General features: G+C 42.7%; 1 protein-coding gene across 2 annotated transcripts in view; it reads left to right on the top strand.

Moving 5' to 3' along the window:
• The window catches only part of LOC110597688 (E3 ubiquitin-protein ligase SH3RF1-like), a 70,640-nt gene extending 54,285 nt beyond the window's left edge, over positions 1 to 16,355 (top strand). The window contains exons 6-7 of one of the 2 annotated variants that reach the window (XR_013426600.1): positions 155 to 1,451; positions 1,545 to 16,355. Coding sequence is in view for 1 of the 2 variants with exons in the window: in XM_078023013.1 (XP_077879139.1) it covers positions 1,052 to 1,451; positions 1,545 to 1,741 (597 nt within the window). In the remaining variant the exon portion in view is untranslated. The remainder of the gene's footprint in view (positions 1 to 154; positions 1,452 to 1,544) is intronic. The other variant, XM_078023013.1, reaches the window with a different exon arrangement.
• The last annotated feature ends 2,269 nt before the right edge of the window (positions 16,356 to 18,624 follow it).

Raw genomic sequence — 18,624 nt, 5'->3', positions numbered from 1 at the left:
AGTCACAAAACTATTCAAGCCAGGATTGAAATTTGGACTATTCCATCTCTCACATATTGGTTTCTAACCCATCAAGCATTCTGCTGATTTAAAAAAGAAAATTTAAGGCTGGTCAAGTGGGAGGCACTGACACCTGTGTAATGTGTCTGTGCAGAGAGAGGGATAGCAGAAAGGAGTCTCCAGGGGCCACCACACCTCCTTCAGAGAAATAGAAAGCAGCAGGCAAGGCTGGGTGGAATCTGCATTGGCCATTGCCACCACTGGGGGACCAAGAACAAGGAGGAAGAGCCAAGGTGCAAGAGCAAAGTCTGAAATGGATGTTACATAAATCATTTAAAGAGCTGCACATAACTATGAACATTTCTGAAGCCTTTTCTCAGTGAAGTATATCAAGATGAATGAACCTACCTTCTTGGATCTTTTGGAATGTCCTATGTGTTTAGAATGCCTGGGTTCTTCTGCAAAAGTCTTACTTTGCCAGCACAGGTTTTGCAAAGGATGTTTTCTGGGATATAGGTTCCCTCAGTTATTCATACTGAAGGGCTCTTGTTGGCTCCTGTGATGAACATCCAGATAACATCTTGATGGTCAGGCTTCTGGATGGCATCAAGCAGAGAGGCCTTGGAAACCTAGCTGGTGGGGGCATTGGGGCCAACTGCACAAATGCATTAAGGGTTCATGGCAGCACTATGGCTAATTGTAGTGCAAAAGATCTAGAGAGTTCCCAGTGTGGATAGCAGCCTCCAGTGTAAGCCTGGAGACCCTAGTGAGGGGTATACCTGTTACCATGTCCTCAAGCATTACATTACTATGAAGGAAAGGAGCCTGGAGACTTTAAGTTCAGCAAATGTGACATCATCATTTGTTGACAACATGTTGATAAAAACTGGCTCCACAGGGTAAGTCAATGGGATCCATGGCTTTTTTTACAACCAACTTAGTGCAGATTATTAAACCATTGTCTCAGCCCCCACCTCAGTGCAAAGCACTTTATGCCTTTGAAGTGAAAAACAAAAAAGTAGCAGATAATGACTGCCTTCTATCTGTTAAGGATGATGTTCTGACTGTGATCCAGAGAATGGATGTAAGCTGTGCTGAACGAATGCTGGAAGACAAAATAGCAATATTTCTGATTTCCTACATTGAGTTTAACTTGGCTGCTAAGCAGCTGACAGAATGGGATAAGCCTCCCATGCCAGTAGTTGATGCTGAAACATGTACTTCAGCAGCAGCCCAGAGCAGCTCTGCCCTAAAGCACTCCAACACCAAGAACAACACCAAAAAGCATCCTTCACTTTCTTCACCATGGCAAACAAGCCCTCTCATGCATCCCAGAACTGTCAGTCCATGGAGATCAGCACTCCTGTCCTCATCAGATCCAGCAACCTTCAGCTGCCATAAGGATCAGAGAACTGTCTGTGCTTTCCTTCAGTGCCCTTTCTCAGATTCACGTGAGTACTGCCATGTTCATTTTGACCCCACACCCAAGCAGCCCAGTGAAACTGTCCCCTCGTTCACTTTCTTGTTGGATGTCCCCTCTCCAGGTGCCCATGGAACTATGAATCCACCCTTTCTAGTACCTGCTCTCCTGGCTGCCATTGTCTTCACCTCCATCCTGCCAGGTGCTATGCTGCTTCTGCTGGAATGGGTCCCAGTCTCATGGCAGAATCCACTGCTCACAGATGAGAAGATTGAATATTATGAAGATGTTAATTCTCCCCTAATTTATCTACAGATTTGATGCCATCTCATTACAAATTCTAGCAGTCAATTTTGTGGAAATGTGTATATTAATTCTAAATGCATATATTAATTAACATATATTAATTCCCAAATTTAAGCAGGTATACATCATCTCAGAACCTGGGATCACAGTATGGTAAAAATAATTAGAAAGTGATGAATTTTGAGTATTAATTATTCCTGATTTTTACATGATTTACTTAATTTTTAATAATGCTTGGGTTTAACAATGATTGTCAAAATTTATAAAAACTACTCTCATAAATAAATAAATTTGGGCTGACTTTAGCAAATCAATGATACCAGGTATCCAGAGAAGTTTAAGTATCTATGATTTTCTTACCAGCCATTCTTAAGTACTGGAAGAATATTAGCCTAATTAAGAGAAAGAAAGGGAAAATAAAATGAAAGAAACTTCAGCCCCTTCCCCAGAATATATAATTTGATTTCAAGAGTAAGCAGGTTTTTGAAGTTATAAATAGGTCAAATTTTTTTCTACTACCCGGCTGCCTTTCCTTAAAGATTATAGGTAAAGTCTATGGATTTTGATGTGGATAAAACTTCATATAATGTTCTGCAAGCCATTTAAGAAAAAGAGGATCATGAAGTGTTCATGGTTCCTCTAAAACAATATACATTTTTCCCAAAGTCTACTCCTCTGGCCCCAAATTGAAAGTCAATCATTGAAGTTGCAAATTGCAGACAAAGATGATTTATAACTAAGGTAATCTCAAAAGTCTAGAAATTTGTTTACCCATTGCATTATAACAAGTCCAGAACCCTTTTATCTATCAGATAAATATTGGTTGATGAATGAGCTCTCAGGAGAGCCCTAGAAATGAGACTATGCTGCATTCTTGTAGGAGTTTTCCTTCCACCTATTATTCTCTAATTTAAAGATGACACTAGCAAAAATTCCTTAAATTTTAATTGATGGAAAGCAGCCTGTGTCTTGTGCATTGTGTAGGTGCCAGTTTCTGAGGTTTCAGATTATATATATGGAAAGAAAAGCCCCCCCTGGCTAACACAGGAGCTGAAACAAAGGGCAGTAAGAGCTATTTTGTTCCATGAATATTTTTTGGACATGGAATATAATGAAGAATGATGATTTGACTGAAGATGGATTTAGAAGGAGTAGTATTTAAATAAGAAAAAATATTTTTCTAATGAAAAATGATGAAGATCTCACTGCTCTGAACCATTGGAGAAATGAATCCTATTTTAAACCAAAGATAATACTGTAAACAGGTCAGATTTTATGTTAATATGAATCTATAATTTTCTTCTTCCATGCACTTGAGTTCAACATATTTATAGAACACATCTGCTGTGTTTGTAACCTTCTGCCTGAGTCCTGACTCCTCAGGTTTCCATATCTGACATACCTATAACATCTCAAGTTATTGAGGTCAACCTGAGGATCCTAAGTCCATGAAAATAAAACTCTTGTTCACATTCTGCAATTAAAAACAAGTTAAAAGGAAAGGATTCATAACATAGGGTAACTACTTTTTGAAAAGTCAAGAGACTGTGCTATTTGATTTCAATTTTAAACCATCATCTTTATATGTTTAGGGCTTTAATTTATGGAACGACCAGGCAATCTTTATATTTAACATTAAATACCTGAATATTGTTTCTGTGAAACTTCTGAAAAATTGTCATTTTATTATACAGCAATGAGTTGTAAAAATGATATGCTAAGTAATCCTAGAGTATAATTTAGGGAAACAAAAACAACTGGCTTTAAACTTCTGCCTCAGCCTCCATGTGACAGGACACTGGGCTCAACCACACTATTCTGAACATACAAGACTCCTGTCATCTTTGTCTTCATTCCAGAATCAACAGCAAGTCTCTTGTGGAGCGAGCTCTTCCTAAACATCCTGCCTTTCCTTAAACTCCTAGGGTTCCTTTACTGTCCTCCTGTTCATATGGCTGTTTTACTGACAGACTGAGTCCCAGCATACCTGTGGGCTTCTGCACACAATTATAAGATCTGACACTTGTAGCTGATTCCCTGGGGCCTTCTGAGCACAGTAATGATCTGTTGATTCTCTGTCCACATCCCTATCTTTTCTATCCCACCAAGCACCCAACCATTTGTTGTGTACTGCCCTTTGACACATCCCCATCACGATCCTGAATGTCACTTGGTGCCTCTTTCTGTGTATCAGTGACATGCTTGTGTCTTGGCTTCACATCTCCATCTAAAGGTTCTGAGTTGCCCACACCACAGTCATTCACTCTGATGTCATCTGATGAGAGAGGGAAGAACCAGCAGCTGAGGTCTTCCTCTGGGGTACTGAGACACTACTGAATCCAGATGTGCTCCTGGCAATCTTTCAGAATAGGGAGAATCTGTAATTTGGCTACAGAATCAGTCAGTCCTGGGGAAGAACAAGTCTTAAGTACACTCACAGTGCTCTGAGTGTTGCTCCGAGGCATAACGCTCCTCGGGTCCTCAGCATGATCTGATTGAATAGCACAATTTTGCATCAATTTTTTCCTATCAAACTTCTAAACACAGAGAACTCACTCAACCAAAATGACACAGATAGAAAATGACAGAAGCAGAATTCCAGCTGAGGGAGTGTGCAGGTCCCCAATAAAGAATTATACTAATTATGTTGGCACAAAGCAGGAGGAAGCCTGGCATCTCTGCCTTCCTTTTTTATTTGTCTTCAGACTCCTGCTCAGCTCTGCATAAAGGTGTGTTCTCCTTTAAGGATGTTCTTCTAAAACCTGGTAGCACAAGGTTTATTAGCCCTGGTTTACCTAGACTTGAAGAGGGACAAGATGATGAGATGAGAATAACTAAGGGATTTCCAAGGTTTTCAGGGACATTCAGTGACAGCTTTCACATCGTCTTGTTCCACATTTTTGGAGTGGCCTAGAAGTCTGCAGTCATTGCCATGCACCTCTGAGGAACAGCAGAACCTTGCATCAGAGATCACCTGGTGACAAAGCTGGCCCCACCAAGCAGGTGCACATGTCCAGTTGGAACCAAATTGCCCCCTTCTGGACCTACAGTTCAATAGACAAGAAGCCCCTCCTAGGAACACCAGGGAGATGACGATGACCAGATTAGTTTGCTTGGGACTGCATCCTTGTTCAGCCCTCTCACTCTGTCTCAATCCCTTCTCTATTTAACCCAAAAAGCTCATCAGAGCATCCCATGGACAGGCCTGAGATCCTGTAGCTCACTTGTCTTTCCTGACATGGCCATGGTGAGGAAAGCTCCTTCCTTGTTTTCTTCATTACTTTCCAGTTTGGTTTTGGGATGAGTGGCTGGACCTGATTTGCTGGGTCCCCAGGGCCAGATTTCTGGCCTCAAATTGCAGCAACATTACCAGAGTTCTGGCTTCTAGCCACCCCACCTACTGTCATATGGAGGGCTACTTGTGCAAGTGTTCCTGTTGTTCTCAGCACAGCCTGTTTGGCACCCTCCTGACCTTAACTGTGTGGCTGCTGGGAGTTTGCAGTTCATCCCACAAACCTCTTTACTCTGTTCTAGTGGCCATGTTATTCTTTGTTCCTTAGAACATCCCACCTGACCTGCAAAGACCAACCTCCCCATTTTCCAGGGCCCTACTTCTAATGCATCAGCCTGTGATACCACAGAGCAAGTCATCTTGCAATGTCTGCATCCTTCAATGATTGCAATAGGAATGTCAGTGCCCTGCGGCAGAAGAGGATGTTGAACAGGAAGGCTCTGGTTGTTTCTGTAGTCCTCTGCTTTACGGCTAGCAGGAGAACAGATTGCAAACAGTTTTTGGGGATATGGCTGCAGAGGTGACTGGTCCCCTTGGACTGGTTTTTTGAGTGGTTCTGACTTCCTAGAGATAACACCTCCTGCTGAGCAGATTGAAGAACTGGAAGCCATCCCAGATCTCACTCCAGAAACTCCCACAGTGTTAGTCCCATGATAACCCAGGTAACTCAGATCTTCACCTAGAGGAGATCAGCACTGATGTTGGACAGCACCCAATTGGTCAGTCTGGACTAATCTGTTTTGTTTTGAATACATTCCACTGCAGAATCTCAGAGCAGGACAGGAAGTTGGAGAAAAACTGCTTCAACCCACATCTTTACAGTGAAGAAAAAGGCTCAAGCGGTGGCATGGCTTGCCCAGGATGGCACAGGGGCCCCCACATTTGGGAAGATTATCATTCTCTCGTGGGAGATCCTCTGAAGCTAGAGGATTTTAACACCTCCCAAGTTCCCCCACATTGGTATCTCTGGCCTGAAACTCTCCTGAACTCTGACTCATCCCTCAAATGCCCAGATAAATCAAAATGCAACCTGTCCAAGTGAAAATCTTCATGCCTTCACTGTAGCCTTACTGCTGGTTGCCCCCATACCAAAGGCTGAATCCTGAAACCAAAAGTATCAGGAGGGTCCTGTTGGAGAGGATTAGGTCACATGGATATGTCTTTATGAGTGAGATTAGTGTCCTTATCAAAGAGGCCCAGTAGCTCATTCACCTGCAGGGATGCATGCAGAAGGCCTCTCCATGAACCAGAAAGCACAAGACATGGAAACTGCTGGCACCTTTATCTCAGACTGTTCAGCCTTCAGGATGGTGAGAAATGACTTTATGTCATGTATAAGCTACTTGGTCTATGGTATTTGGTCCAAGAGCCTGCACATATTTAGACAACATCCCTCTAAACCTGCTGCTCCTGTAGCAAGATCATGGTTTCAGTTCTCAGGACCTAACCTGGGAGTCACCTTTCTCACCTCACTTTCAACAGTCCATCAGGACAATTGACTCCATCTCTGGAACATACTATGCCTGCCCCAAGCTTTCCTCCACTGTCCCCACTGGATCTCAGCTCCATCTCTCCAAGCCTCTTACCTCGTGCCCTTCAGGCCTATAACAACTCCTGGCCTCTTCTATTCAAGAGAGCACTCTGAATGATGTCCCCCAGCATGGAGCAGGCCCTATGAGTCCTCTGCTCCAAGCCCTCTGTTGATTATTCATCTTATTCTCAGTGGCAGGAAGGGAAGAGAGCAAGACCAAGAAGTAGATCTGGCTCCAATGCCAAATTTATCCCTGATTTTAGAAAAATGGGTAACTCTGTGACTCACTTCCCCCATATCTGTTCCTGCTTTAAAGTCACTAGATGTGGATATTTTAAAAGAGAGAGGGGTTAGCAGACCAGGGGTCCTCCCAGGCCTCCTTCCCACCCTTAAACTCTGACTCACCATGAGGCCTGTGCTCCTGATTGACAGTATTAGCCCTGCACCCCACACCTCCATGTCCTCCTCCTCCTGCTTGCAGAAGCTCTATTCCTCCTGCAGGCCACTCTGCTGATGCATAGGATCTTAAAGAGTGTGGTGACCACTGCATTTGGAACATTGAAAACATGCAAAGAAAAAAGAAAAGAAAAGGCACAGAAGATGAGAAAGAGAAAAATCTCCTGTAAGGAGTGGGCGATGGCTGTATAGTTACAAGGGATGTGGTTTATTTTCCTGGCAGGCTTGGAAGTGCAGTAACACAGCCAGGCCCTGAACTCACCAACTCCTAACAGCAATATCTGAAAATGTGGAGAACAATTAGTCTCTGTTTACCAAGGATCCCTGATCACTTGCTGGATTCCTCTCCTGTGACATAATCCGCAGCCTTGGGCCAGGGTTCTGCCTGCTTCCTCACAGGATGTAGCCCCTGTCCCAAGACACAGATCTTGACATTCACTGTCAACATACTTCCTGGAAGATTCTAACAGTTTTTTTTTCTTTACCCACCCCCAGTACAGCTCCTCCCCCAGCTTCCCAAATCTCTTCAGGCTCCATGGCCAGGTGTGTTGCCACCTCAGACAGTCCAGTTGTCTCTGGCACTGCTATGGGGATGCTTTGGGCTACAAGAAACCACATTCCCAACTAAGTAAGTTCCAAAAATGTTGAGAAATTTAGAAGAAAACCTGGAAGGATGATACCAGGCATTACCTACTGCAGGCTTTCCCCAAACAAGGGGAAAATGGCCATTTAGGGAGCAGCCTTTTTCCCAGGACCCCATTGGCCAGAGTGAGATCATGGACAGCCCTCACAAAAGGGAGCCCAGAGGCATCTGATGAAGTGACTGGGAGAGCCAGGACTGGTTTTGACAGCTCTCCATTCTTTTCCATTTTGCCTAGAAAAAATCATACAGCAGGCAGAGAAGCAGACCAGTCCAGAGGTAGACCTCCACTTCCTCACTTGTTCCCTTCTCTGCCAGTGTCCTGCCTGGGCTGCAGCCTCATCCTTTCCTCTCCTCAGATGCACCTCTGGAATGGCCTTTTCCTAGACCTGCCTCAGATTGTCTGTCTCCCCAAAGATTGATGGATGCTGATCCCTCAAGCATGATGCTCAGCTGAGCACTCCAGCACCCAAAAGTCCTGGTGGCTCTCTTATCCACTCTGAGTTGGCTTTCCATCACTGTCACCAAAATACCCAAAAAACTCCCGAGAGGAGGAAAAGCTTCTTTCAGCTCATGGTTTCAGTGCTACAGTCCATGCCTGGCCGACTCCCTCACTCTGGGCCTGAGGTGAGGCAGAACATTATGGTGGAAGATGGAGGAATGCTTCTCAGCTTATGGCCACCAGGAGAGAGAGAGAGGGAGTTTCACTGGCCAGGGACAATATATAAACAAAAAGATACACCTTCAATGAACTGCTTACATCCTACTCACCTATAATTATCACCCATTAACCCCTTCAAATTATTAACCCATCAAATTAATTAATCCATTGATTAGGTTACAGCTCTCATGATATAATCATTTCACCTCTGAACAATTTTGTACTGTCTCACACATGAGCTTTTGGGAGACACATCCTATCCAAATATCATGTACCTTACTAGGTATAAACCTCCTCTCACCGAAACTCAAAGCCTTCGACAATCTGGCCATTAATAAAGTAAAATCAGTGCTATTTTCATCTAGACCCTGAGAGGAACTGAGAAAGGGAAATGATCTTCCTGACAATAGGTGGCTCGTCCATGATCTCCCCAACTCAAAACATGCACTGCTAATAGAATGAAAACCTCAGGCAGGATATTCAAGATGGTCGCTGCGTATGGGGGTTGCTGAAGTGCTGAGCGTGGTGCTCAGAGCAGCGACTTTAATCGTGATTTTGCGCAGCTTGTTAGAGCTCCTTTCACCATTAATCTATAGCGGACCACCTTGCCAAGCAGCAGAAAAAACAAAGAGATTGAAAGAGAGACGCTTGGCTCCCTGACACTTTCCTGCTCAGAGCCGTGGGCACTTTGCACCCATCTGCTTCCTCTTTCACTTCACTCCCGGCAGAGAAGCTGAATGTGAAATCAACAGTGGATTGTAAGTACCTGAAGCAAAGAAAGCTCAGTACACCCCGCCTTTTTTTTTTTTTTTAATATTTTCTGTATAGGGAGAGTTAGTGGATTGGGATTGTTAGTTAAGCTGTGGTTTCGGGGCTGAAAATCCACTCCGCGGGAGCCGCCATTTGCTTTCTGCATGCTGTCTTGATGGCTCTGTGTACAGGGTCCAGCTGCCACATCTAGAGACTGGAACTGGGCTGCGTGCCGAGCCCTGTCCTCCGAAGGCTGGACCATGGCCTCGAGCGCCTCAGTCGCCTGCACCTTTGGGCAGAGCCTGTTCTGGGGTCGTTCGGCATCCCCCTGCGAGGGGACCTGTGCTCTAGAGGAGGGGGCTGGAGAGCCGTGGCGGCAGCCACTTGGGCCCTGGGAGCCAGGCACCGGCCGAGGAGTGGCGGAGGCCGCGGCGGCACTGCTAAGGTTGCGGACAAGCGCAGCGACCGTGAACGCGGCCCAGAGGTAGAGGCGACGGCAGCAGGGTTTCAGTTCTAGAAAACTGGACTGGAAACAGAAGCAGCAGTTTGTATAATCCCAAGATCTTGCTTATGCCAGGAAACTGTAAGGGTAACATGAATATCATTGAGGAGGTCTAACATGGCGGCAGGCGCGGAGAGATCAAGTCTCTGACCTCCTCAACTGCGCGAGCATAGGGAGCTGTAAAATATCTAAAGCCTGTTTGCTCAGGATCACTAGGCAATGCTGAGCTGACGTGGAGCAAGGGCGTACAGTCTGGGCCCCTCAGAAAACATACACTGAGCACGAATCAGCTGCATTCAAGCTCCGGTTCGCCTGCTTCTCGTGACTCAGCACTAATGATCCCGCTGAAATAACTAGTCGGCCCACCTGAACTCACAGAGGTAAAAGCCAACTGAGCACGATAGCCAGACCCAGGGAATCAGGAGTGACGTGGGACTAGTGGTGCAGAACTCCTGGCTACTGCTCCCACCAGTGCTGACAACAGAGGTCCCTTGCACCAGCTACCAGGGGAGTTGCTACCTGAGGGCAAACAAATTCGCTGGGGGTACTCAGCCCCAAGCCCTAACAACTTAGGGTCTGAGGGAGGCAAACAGAAAGGATGTGCCCAGGCATCCAGGAAAACAGGGCTCCCAGGAGCATCAGACCCTGTGTGTAGCCAGTATTATGGTAAGCATCACAGGTGAGCGGGGCCTGGATTGAGGAACCACAAGAGAAGGCCCTAGGCACTCAGGATTGGAGACCCACACAGTCTGGGAAGAAGAGCTGAGGCACAGTGATTGGTTCCCACCTATCAAGAAGAGAAGCCTGGCCCAGTGGGCATAGCTCCACCTACTGGAAGAGAAGTTAATCAAGCTCTATGACTGCATTTATTATTATTATTATTTTTTAATGATTATTATTAGTATTTTTTATTTTATTTTCACTTTTTGTTTTTGATGTTGTTGTTGTTCTTTAACTTTCTTATTAATGGTTTCAATTTTTTAATTCTTTTTATTGTATTATTATTACTATTATTTTTAAACTTTAATTTCCATTTTTTATTATTATTACAATTTTTTTTGTTTTAAATTTTTATTTTTTTGTTTTTTCTTTCTTTCTTTTCACTTTTTTCTTTTGTATTTTCATTTCTTTTCAATTTTCTTATTTCCCCTTTCTTGAATTCTACCTGCCTACACTCATTCTCTTTAGTGACTTCTTCCCTTCCCTTCTAATATCTCTCCTCCCAAGCATCAAATAAATTTATAAGAGTAAACAGTAACTCAGCAGTCAAACAGAACAAGAAGTAACATGAGCATAAAAAAGCAAGGAAGAAAAGGAGTACAAACAATGAAGGACAGCCTAAATATTCAGGAGGACCTAGAGTAATCAGAAAAATGGCCATATAAAGAACTCAAGGAACATCTTAGACAGATGGAAAGGAACCTTAAAGATCACATTGATAATGAATTACATAAACAGATAAAAGAAGAAGTTAAGCATTTGTATCAGGAGATAGAGATTATAAAAAAAATCAAACAATAATTCTAGAAATGAAGGAAACGATAAACCAAATTAAAAACTCAATCGAGAGTATCACCAACAGAGTGGAGCAAGTAGAAGCCAGAACGTCAGATAATGAAGACAAAATATATCATCTTGAAAAGAGTCTAGCCAACTCAGATAGGCTGGTAAAAAATCATGAGAAAAACATCCAAGAGATTTGGGATAACATAAAAAAACCAAACTTACGAGTCATTGGGATAGAGGAAGGCACAGAGATTCATACTAAGGGAATGAGTAACCTGCTGAATGAAATAATTACAGAAAACATTCCAGAAATAAAAAAGGAAACAGATATACAAATTGTAGATGCAAACAGGACACCGAGCACACAAAATCACAGTAGACCAACGCCAAGACACATTGTTATGAAGATATCCAATATACAGAACAAAGAGAAAATATTAAAAGCTACAAGAGAAAAGAGGCAGATTACATTTAGGGGTAAACCAATAAGGTTAACAACGGATTTTTCATCACAGACGCTGAAAGCGAGAAGATCCTGGAACAACATATTTCAAATACTGAAAGACAATGGATGCCAATCCAGCAAAATTAAGCTTCAGGTACAACAACGAAATAAAAATCTTTCATGATAAACAAAAGCTAAAAGAATTTGCAACCAGCATTGCAAAGCATCTTGAGCAAAACATTACACGAGGAAGAAATGAAAAACAATAAACAAAACCATCAGTGGGAAGTGCCTCTATAAAGTCAGAGGGTGGGGGGAAAGCTAATCTTGGAGAAACAAACTAAAAGAAGATAAATAATCAAACATGGCTGGAAGTACAAACCATACATCAATAGTAACTCTAAACGTTAATGGCTTAAACTCTCCAATAAAGCGACATAGGCTGGTAACATGGATTAAAAAACAAATCCAACAATATGCTGCCTCCAGGAGACACATCTGATTGGAAAAGACATACACAGGCTGAAGGTGAAAGGTTGGGAAAAAATATACCACGCACACGGTCCTCGTAAGCAGGCAGGAGTGGCCATCCTCATATCAAATAAAATCAACTTGAAGACTAAATTAATCCAAAGGGATAAGGAAGGACATTATATACTGTTAAAAGGAACCATTCACCAACAAGACATAACAATTATCAATATTTATGCACCAAATAATGGTGCTGTGATGTTCATAAAAGAAATTCTCCTCAAGTTCAAGAATCAAATAGACCACAACACAATAATTATGGGTGACTTCAACACACCTCTCTCACCATTGGACAGATCTTCCAAACAAAAGTTGAATAAAGAAACTATAGAACTCAATATCACAATCAATAACCTAGACTTAACTGACATATATAGAATATATCATCCAACATCAAGTGGCTGTACTTTTTTCTCAACAGCACATGGATCCTTCTCAAAAATAGACCATATATTATGCCATAGGGCAACCCTCAGTAAATATACAGGGGTGGAGATAATACCATGCATTTTATCTAATCATAATGGAATGAAAATGGAAATAAATGATAAAAGAAGGAAGGAAAAATCCTACATCACATGGAAAATGAACAATGTGTTACTGAATGATCAATGGGTTACAGAAGACATAAAGGAGGAAATCAAAAAATTCTTAGAGATAAATGAAAATACAGACACAACCTATTGGAATCTATGGGACACAATGAAAGCAGTTTTAAGAGGGAAATTCATCGCCTGGAGGTCATTCCTCAAAAAAAGGAAAAACCAACAAATAAGTGAGCTCTCACTTCATCTCAAAGACCTAGAAAAGGAAGAGCAAAACAACAGCAAATGTAGCAGAAGGCAAGAAATAATTAAAATCAGAGCAGAAATCAACGAAATTGAAACAAAAGAAACTATTGAAAAAATTAACAAAACTAAAAGTTGGTTCTTTGAAAAAATAAATAAGATTGACAGACCCCTAGCCATGCTAACGAAGAGAAGAAGAGAGAGAACTCAAATTACTAACATACGGGATGAAAAAGGCAATATCACAACAGATGCTACAGAAATACAGAAGACAATTAGAAATTATTTTGAAAACCTATATTCCAATAAAATAGAAGATAGTGAAGACATAGATAAATTCCTTAAGTCATATGATTTTCCCAGACTGAGTCAGGAGGATACCCACAACTTAAACAGACCAATATCAATAGATGAAATAGAAGAAGCAATCAAAAGACTTCCAACCAAGAAAAGCCCAGGACCAGATGGGTATACAGCGGAGTTTTACAAAACCTTTAAAGAAGAATTAATACCAATACTTTTCAAGTTATTTCAGGAAATAGAAAAAGAGGGAGCTCTGCAAAATTCATTCTATGAGGCCAACATCACCCTGATTCCAAAACCAGACAAAGACACCTCAAAGAAAAAAAAACTACAGACCAATATCTCTGATGAACCTAGATGCAAAAATCCTCAATAAAATTCTAGCGAATCGGATACAAAGGCACATCAAAAAAATTGTACACCATGATCTAGTAGGATTCATCCCTGGGATGCAAGGATGGTTCAATATACGGAAATCAATAAATGTTATTCACCACATCTATAGACTTAAAGATAAGAACCATATGATCATCTCAATAGTTGCAGAAAAAGCATTCGAGAAAGTACAGCATCCCTTTATGTTCAAAACACTAGAAAAACTAGGGAAAACAGGAACTTACCTCGACATTGTAAAAGCTATTTATGCCAAGCCTCAGGCTAGCATCATTCTGAATGGAGAAAAATTGAAGGCATTCCCTCTAAAATCTGGAACAAGACAGGGATGCCCTCTATCACCACTTCTATTCAATATAGTTCTTGAAACACTGGCCAGAGCAATTAGACAGACGAAAGAAATTAAAGGCATAAAAATAGGAAAAGAAGAACTTAAATTATCACTATTTGCAGACAACATGATTCTATACCTAGAAGACCCAAAAAGGTCTACAAAAAACTACTAGAACTAATAAATGAATTCAGCAAAGTGGCAGGATAGAAAATCAACAAGCATAAATCAAAGGCATTTCTGAATATCAGCGACAAAACTTCTGAAATGGAAATGAGGAAAAACACTCCATTCACAATATCCTCAAAAAAAAAAAAAAAATAAAATACTTGGGAATCAACCTAACAAAAGAGGTGAAAGATTTATACAATGAAAACTACAAAGCCCTAAAAAGAGAAGTAGAAGAAGATCTTAGAAGATGGAAAAATATAAACTGTTCATGGATAGGAAGAACTAACATCATCAAAATGGCGATATTACCAAAAGGTCTCTATAGGTTTAATGCAATACCAATCAAAATCCCAACGGCATTTCTTGTAGAAATAGATAAAGCAATCATGAAATTCATATGGATAAATAAAAGACCCAGAATAGCAAAAGCAATTCTAAGCAGGAAGCATGAATCAGGCGGTATAGCGATACCAGATTTCAAACTATACTACAGAGCAATAGTAACAAAGACAGCATGGTACTGGTACCAAAACAGGCAGGTGGACCAATGGTACAGAACAGAGGATGCAGAGACTAATCCACAAAGCTACAACTATCTTTTTTTTTTTTTAGAGAGTGAGAGAGGAGAGAGAGAGAGAGAGAGAATTTTTAATATTTATTTTTTAGTTCTCGGTGGACACAACATCTTTGTTGGTATGTGGTGCTGAGGATCGAACCCGGGCCGCACGTACGCAAGGCGAGCGTGCTACCGCTTGAGCCACATCCCCAGCCCCCTAAAACTATCTTATATTTGATAAAGGAGCTAAAAGCATGCAATGGAGGAAGGATAGCATCTTCAACAAATGGTGCTGGGAAAACTGGAAATCCATATGCAACTAAATGAAACTGAATCCCCTCCTCTCGCCATGCACAAAAGTTAACTCAAAGTGGATCAAGGAGCTAGATATCAAATCAGAGACTCTGTGTCTGATAGAAGAAAAAGTTGGCTCCAATCTACATATTGTGGGGTCGGGTTCCAAATTCCTTAGTAGGACACCCATAGCACAAGAGTTAATAACAAGAATCAATAAATGAGACTTACTTAAACTGAAAAGTTTTTTCTCAGCAAGAGAAACAATAAGAGAGGTAAATAGGGAGCCTACATCCTGGGAACAAATTTTTACTCCTCACACTTCAGATAGAGCCCTAATATCCAGAGTATACAAAGAACTCAAAAAATTAAACAATAAGACAACAAGTAACCCAATCAACAAATGGGCCAAAGACCTGAACAGACACTTCTCAGAAAAGGACATACAATCAATCAACAAGTACATGAAAAAATGCTCACCATCTCTAGCAGTCAGAGAAATGCAAATCAAAACCACCCTAAGATACCATCTCACTCCAGTAAGATTGGCAGCCATTATGAAGTCAAACAACAACAAGTGCTGGCGAGGATGTGGGGAAAAGGGTACTTTTGTACATTGATGGTGGGACTGCAAACTGGTGCAGCCAATTTGGAAAGCAGTATGGAGATTCCTGGGAAAGCTGGGAATGAAACCACCATTTGACCCAGCTATTGCCCTTCTCGGACTATTCCCTGAAGACCTTAAAAGAGCTTACTACAGGGATACTGCCACATCGATGTTCATAGCAGTACAATTCACAATTGCTAGACTGTGGAACCAACCCAGATGCCTTTCAATAGATGAATGGATTAAAAAAATGTGGCACTTATACATCATGGAATATTACGCAGCACTAAAAAATGACAAAATCATGGAATTTGCAGGGAAATGAATGGCACTAGAGCAGATTATGCTTAGTGAAGCTAGCCAATCCCTAAAAAAGCAAATACCAAATGTCTTCTTTGATATAATGAGAACAACTAAGAACAGAGCAGGGAGGAAGAGCAGGAAGAAAAGATCAACATTAAACAGATACATTAGGTGGGAGGGAAAGGGAGTGAAAAGGGAAATTGCATGGTAATGGAGGGATACCCTCATTGTTATATAAAATTACACATAAGAGGTTGTGAGGGGAACAGGAAAATAAACAAGGAGAGAAATGAAATACAGTAGATGGGGTAGAGAGAGAAGATGGGAGGGGAGGGGAGGGGGCATAGTAGAGGATAGGAAAGGTAGCAGAATACAACAGTTACTAATGGGGCATTATGTAAAAATGTGGATGTGTAACAGATGTGATTCTGCAATCTGTATTTGGGGTAAAAATGGGAGTTCATAACCCACTTGAATCTAATGTATGAAACATGATATGTCAAGAGCTTTGTAATGTTTTGAACAACCAATAAAAAAAGTCAAAAAAAAAAAAGAAAAAGAAAACCTCAGGCAGGACCACATTGTGATTATATCGAAAACTAGGTGGAGACTGACTCTGTGGCCACAGAAATATCTGAGTCCATCCTTTTTCTAACCTCAGTGACAGCTGCCTCTTTACCAACATAGACTGTGACTCTCCAGTAATCTTCCTACCCCTAAGACAAAAGTAATTAAGATGTCCAATCACTAAGCTACCTTACTTCTTGACCCTGTCCTGACTCACATCTTGAAGTTGTTGAATATAAACCAGAATCCTCTAAGGGGCATGCTCCATGCTTCTTTATGAGATGCTTCTCTGTGGCTGTGGAGCCAACAGAAATCTAAGTAAACTGACTCTAACCACAGGTGATAGCCTGGTGAGCTTCAATTGGTGGACATCAGCATCATGATCTTGTTTCTAATGTTATTTCCCTCAGGTCCCAATATATTCTTTAAAATTCAAAACTTTTTTCAGTATCACAGGTCACTCTCAACAGGTCTCACATCCAGCTTTCATTCTGCAAGAGATATGGAGGAAAGAGAAAGGAAGGTGTGGACTATATTCTAAATATGAATTAGCAGAATACAGATGTGAGAACCTCCATGGGTCACGGCCTGCCACTGTAACAAAGAGAGTCTAAGGAAAAAACACACATGGTAGGAATCTGCAAACCAAGATCCGCACCAAGACATACCAAGTGGTACATGGGGTGTCTTAGCCTTTGAGGATGTGGGGCATGGGGCTGGTTACTTCTGGAGGGAGGAAGGACTAGGGCTAGGATGCAGCCATGAGGGATGCTGGCAAGGTGATGTTCCTGACTTAGTTCTAGGGTATTTCAACCAATTTTTCACTAAGTTACACCTTTTCACTGTGGTCTCCTCCCCAGCTTTGTACTTGTGTTGCTTTCCATTACTGTGACAAATATCTGAGGTAATCAGCTTAGAAAGATAGGAACGAGAAATGATTGATCAACATTTATAGTCATGGTGGTGTCCTGTTCTAACAACTGATTTGATATGTGTCTCTCTCTGCTGCCTAGCCTTTTTCTAAAAATCTGGATCCCTCTGAACAAAGCCCAGGATCCTAAGCCCAGGCTGAGGCAGAACAGCCCAAGCACAGCATTCATTAGGAGCAAATATTTAAAGGAAATGTGTAATTTTTTCCCTCAGAAAAGACTAAGGAAATGTGCTGTGTCACAAGACAAGTAACTGGAGATGTGTTTGTACATCTCTCACTTCAGAGCTCAGGTTTGGACCAGGACAGACTGCCCACCAACAGACACTTGTTGGTGGCCAATCCCAGCCCACTTCAGCCTCAACATCCTGAGTGGTAGCTGAAGCCCAGAGTAGGCCCTGGTCCTTTCCACCAGAAGCAGACTCCCGCTGTATCTCAGGCTCCCACCAGATAAGCCTTGCAGATGTGCACAGGTGCCCAGGAAGAGGGTAGCCCTGGGAACATATGGCCACCACCAGATCACCACCTGAGCTCAGGCTCGACCCAGGACTGACTCCACCCACAGGCAGAATCCTGCCAGAGCTCATACAAGGCCCAGATCAGCCTCACTACCCTGCACAGGAGCCCAGGCAAGGGGAGGCCCTGTTCCATCCTGCCACTTGCAGAATCCCACCGGAGTGCCAGCTATGCCCAGATCCAACTCGACGACCTGGCAGGACGAAACTGAGTCCAGGGTAGCCTATGTCCTTCCAGTCATGAAGAGACTGGCATCCGAACTCAGGCTCCACTCATGATGGACTCCACCCACTGACAGACAGCTGCAGAAGTTCAGCCCCAGCCCAAATCAGCAGTGCTGAAGAGTGTGGGAGCCTGGCCCATGGTAGGCCTGCAAACAATTGCCACAAGCAGGCACCAAGTAGACCACAGGCCAGACATAGAACCACCTCCATCCACAGGCAGAGTTCAAACATGGCCAAGATTGCCCTCTCTGACCTGCCCGAGAGCCTGGGCAAGGGGAGGCCCTGTTCCATTCCGCCACCTCCAGAACCCTACCAGAGCTCCAGCTCTGCCAAGATCCACCTCCATGACCTGGCAGGAGATGAAGCCTGAGCACAGGACAGCCCAAGTCCATCCAGTCACCATGAGACTGGCACCAGAGCTCAGGCTCCTCCCAGGAATGACTCCGGCCGGCCACTAATAGTCACTGAAGTTCAGGCCCAGTCCAGATCAGCCTTGCTGACAGGCACAGGAGCCTGGCCCAAGGTAGGCCTGGGACCAACTGCCACAAGCAGGCCCCAAGCACCGCTCAGGCCAGACACAGGACCACCTCCGCCCACAGGAGG

The sequence above is a fragment of the Ictidomys tridecemlineatus genome, chromosome 10, assembly GCF_052094955.1.
Source record: "Ictidomys tridecemlineatus isolate mIctTri1 chromosome 10, mIctTri1.hap1, whole genome shotgun sequence".
Taxonomy (NCBI): Eukaryota; Metazoa; Chordata; class Mammalia; order Rodentia; family Sciuridae; genus Ictidomys; species Ictidomys tridecemlineatus.
The sequence above is the reverse complement of the archived record's forward strand: the minus strand, read 5'-3'. Positions and strand labels throughout refer to the sequence as shown.